The sequence below is a fragment of the Amphimedon queenslandica genome, unplaced genomic scaffold, assembly GCF_000090795.2.
Source record: "Amphimedon queenslandica unplaced genomic scaffold, v1.1 AMPQUscaffold_12369, whole genome shotgun sequence".
Taxonomy (NCBI): Eukaryota; Metazoa; Porifera; class Demospongiae; order Haplosclerida; family Niphatidae; genus Amphimedon; species Amphimedon queenslandica.
Window position 1 is genome coordinate 1 of NW_003547394.1, and position 1,702 is coordinate 1,702.

A 1,702-nucleotide genomic window follows, 5' to 3' on the forward strand; every position below is an offset into this window, starting at 1 on the left:
CCTATTGAGTCCCTGATGTTTAAAGACTCTGGCCGCTACTTCTGGAGAACAGAGCCTCGCCACAAGGTATGCCGAATATTTGGGCTCTCATATCTTGAAAACGAAGATGGTTGGAGCAATTTCTTACATTATAATAAAAGATAAAGTTTTGTTCTATTGCTTCATTAGTTTTTTGCTATGATTCCTTTCACGATGAGAGAGTTGTGCGAGTGCCGACCTAAGTTCAACAACTTTGTTAGCTTTTGCTCCGGCGGAAAAGATAAATGAAGCAGTAGGCTGATGGGAACAAACTTTTCCGAGCTCCAGTGTAATGACAACCCAACTGCTTAGTACCCGCCTACGCGAGTCCAATAAACAAATACACACACAATACATATGTACATACATACACACATGTAATGTGTACATATGTAGGGACAGGAATATAATGTATAAAATTACATGTACATTGTACATGCTACATACACAAGTATGCATGTACACATGACATTACATGTTCATTAATAATTATACTGACTGTCACAATAATCACAAATATTACCTTTATCATGTAGTTCCTTGTCTTGTCTCAGTGCAGGTATCATAATAGGATCATCATTAATAGTCTCCAAGAAAAGAGAAGCTTTCTCATCATTACTAGATGAATCATTCCTTATCTTTTGTAGAATAGGAAGGAACACTTCTTCCACTGACAGTATAAACTCTAACAATTGAAGTGACTCCAACATTGAGTAAATAAAACTACTAGGAATGAATCCTTCATCACCAGACACCAAGGATCTTCCTTTCCACCAAAAATTATTCTCCTTCTCATATATCTCCAGCTGCTCTCCCTCACTGAATGATATTTCATCACTCTCCATTGCATGATAGTCATAACGAGCAATAAAAATAGATTCTGCTGTTGGTTTATTCACTATACCAGTGATACAATATATCAATCAGTTAATGAAATAATGACACATACCTTTATCATCATCTTCATCTATCAATTCAACAGTTTCAGTTTCTTTTGCAGCTGATGAAGTCACTGTAAGTTGTTCCCTCCACTCTGATTAATAAATAATAATTATCAATAAATAATAACTATAGCATACCTTTTATTACATCTCTATATTCTTCATTCTCTTCTCTTTTATTTAGTATATGTACACTCATTACTGATACCTGTTCTTGTAGTTCAGCTATTTCTCTCTTAATATCTATTAATGATTCATTCTGATCCAGTAAACCTATCATAATATAATTATAATACACTAACACATACATTATGATTCAGTACCAGTACTATTTGTTAATAATAATTGCAATTGTTCTATTTCCATTCTCATTCCTCTTCTGATTCTGTATGATGCTATAAATAACAAAATAATGATAATAATAATAGCAATATTAATAATTAATAATTCTAACCTGAACTAGTATTTCTTGGTAAAGACAGATGTTGTTGAATTTCCTTTACTTTTTGTATTTCTACATTATTTCAATTATAATTAATAAATTTTTATTATTCTTACTTGTTAGTGTTTCTTCTAATTGTTTGTTTGTTTTTATTTCTTTTATTAATTGTCTATTAATTATTGTCACACTTGTATCAGTTGATAGTATATCTGGAATATAATAATTATTCATCAATTAATAATACTGGTCAACAACCATTACATTAATGTATTATTATACCTTGATTAATTACTGATTTGAG

At 31.1% G+C, this 1,702-nt stretch overlaps 1 protein-coding gene across 1 annotated transcript; it reads right to left on the bottom strand.

Annotated features, from left to right (window-relative positions):
* Positions 1-745: 745 nt before the first annotated feature.
* Positions 746-1,239, bottom strand: LOC109587944 (tyrosine-protein kinase STK-like; the record flags this gene model as incomplete). Its single annotated transcript, XM_020004152.1, has 3 exons — positions 1,098-1,239; positions 968-1,051; positions 746-916 (listed from the first exon to the last, which is right to left on the bottom strand). Coding segments are annotated over exons 1-3 (397 nt in total), but the record flags the coding sequence as incomplete, so codon positions are not given.
* Positions 1,240-1,702: the final 463 nt, after the last annotated feature.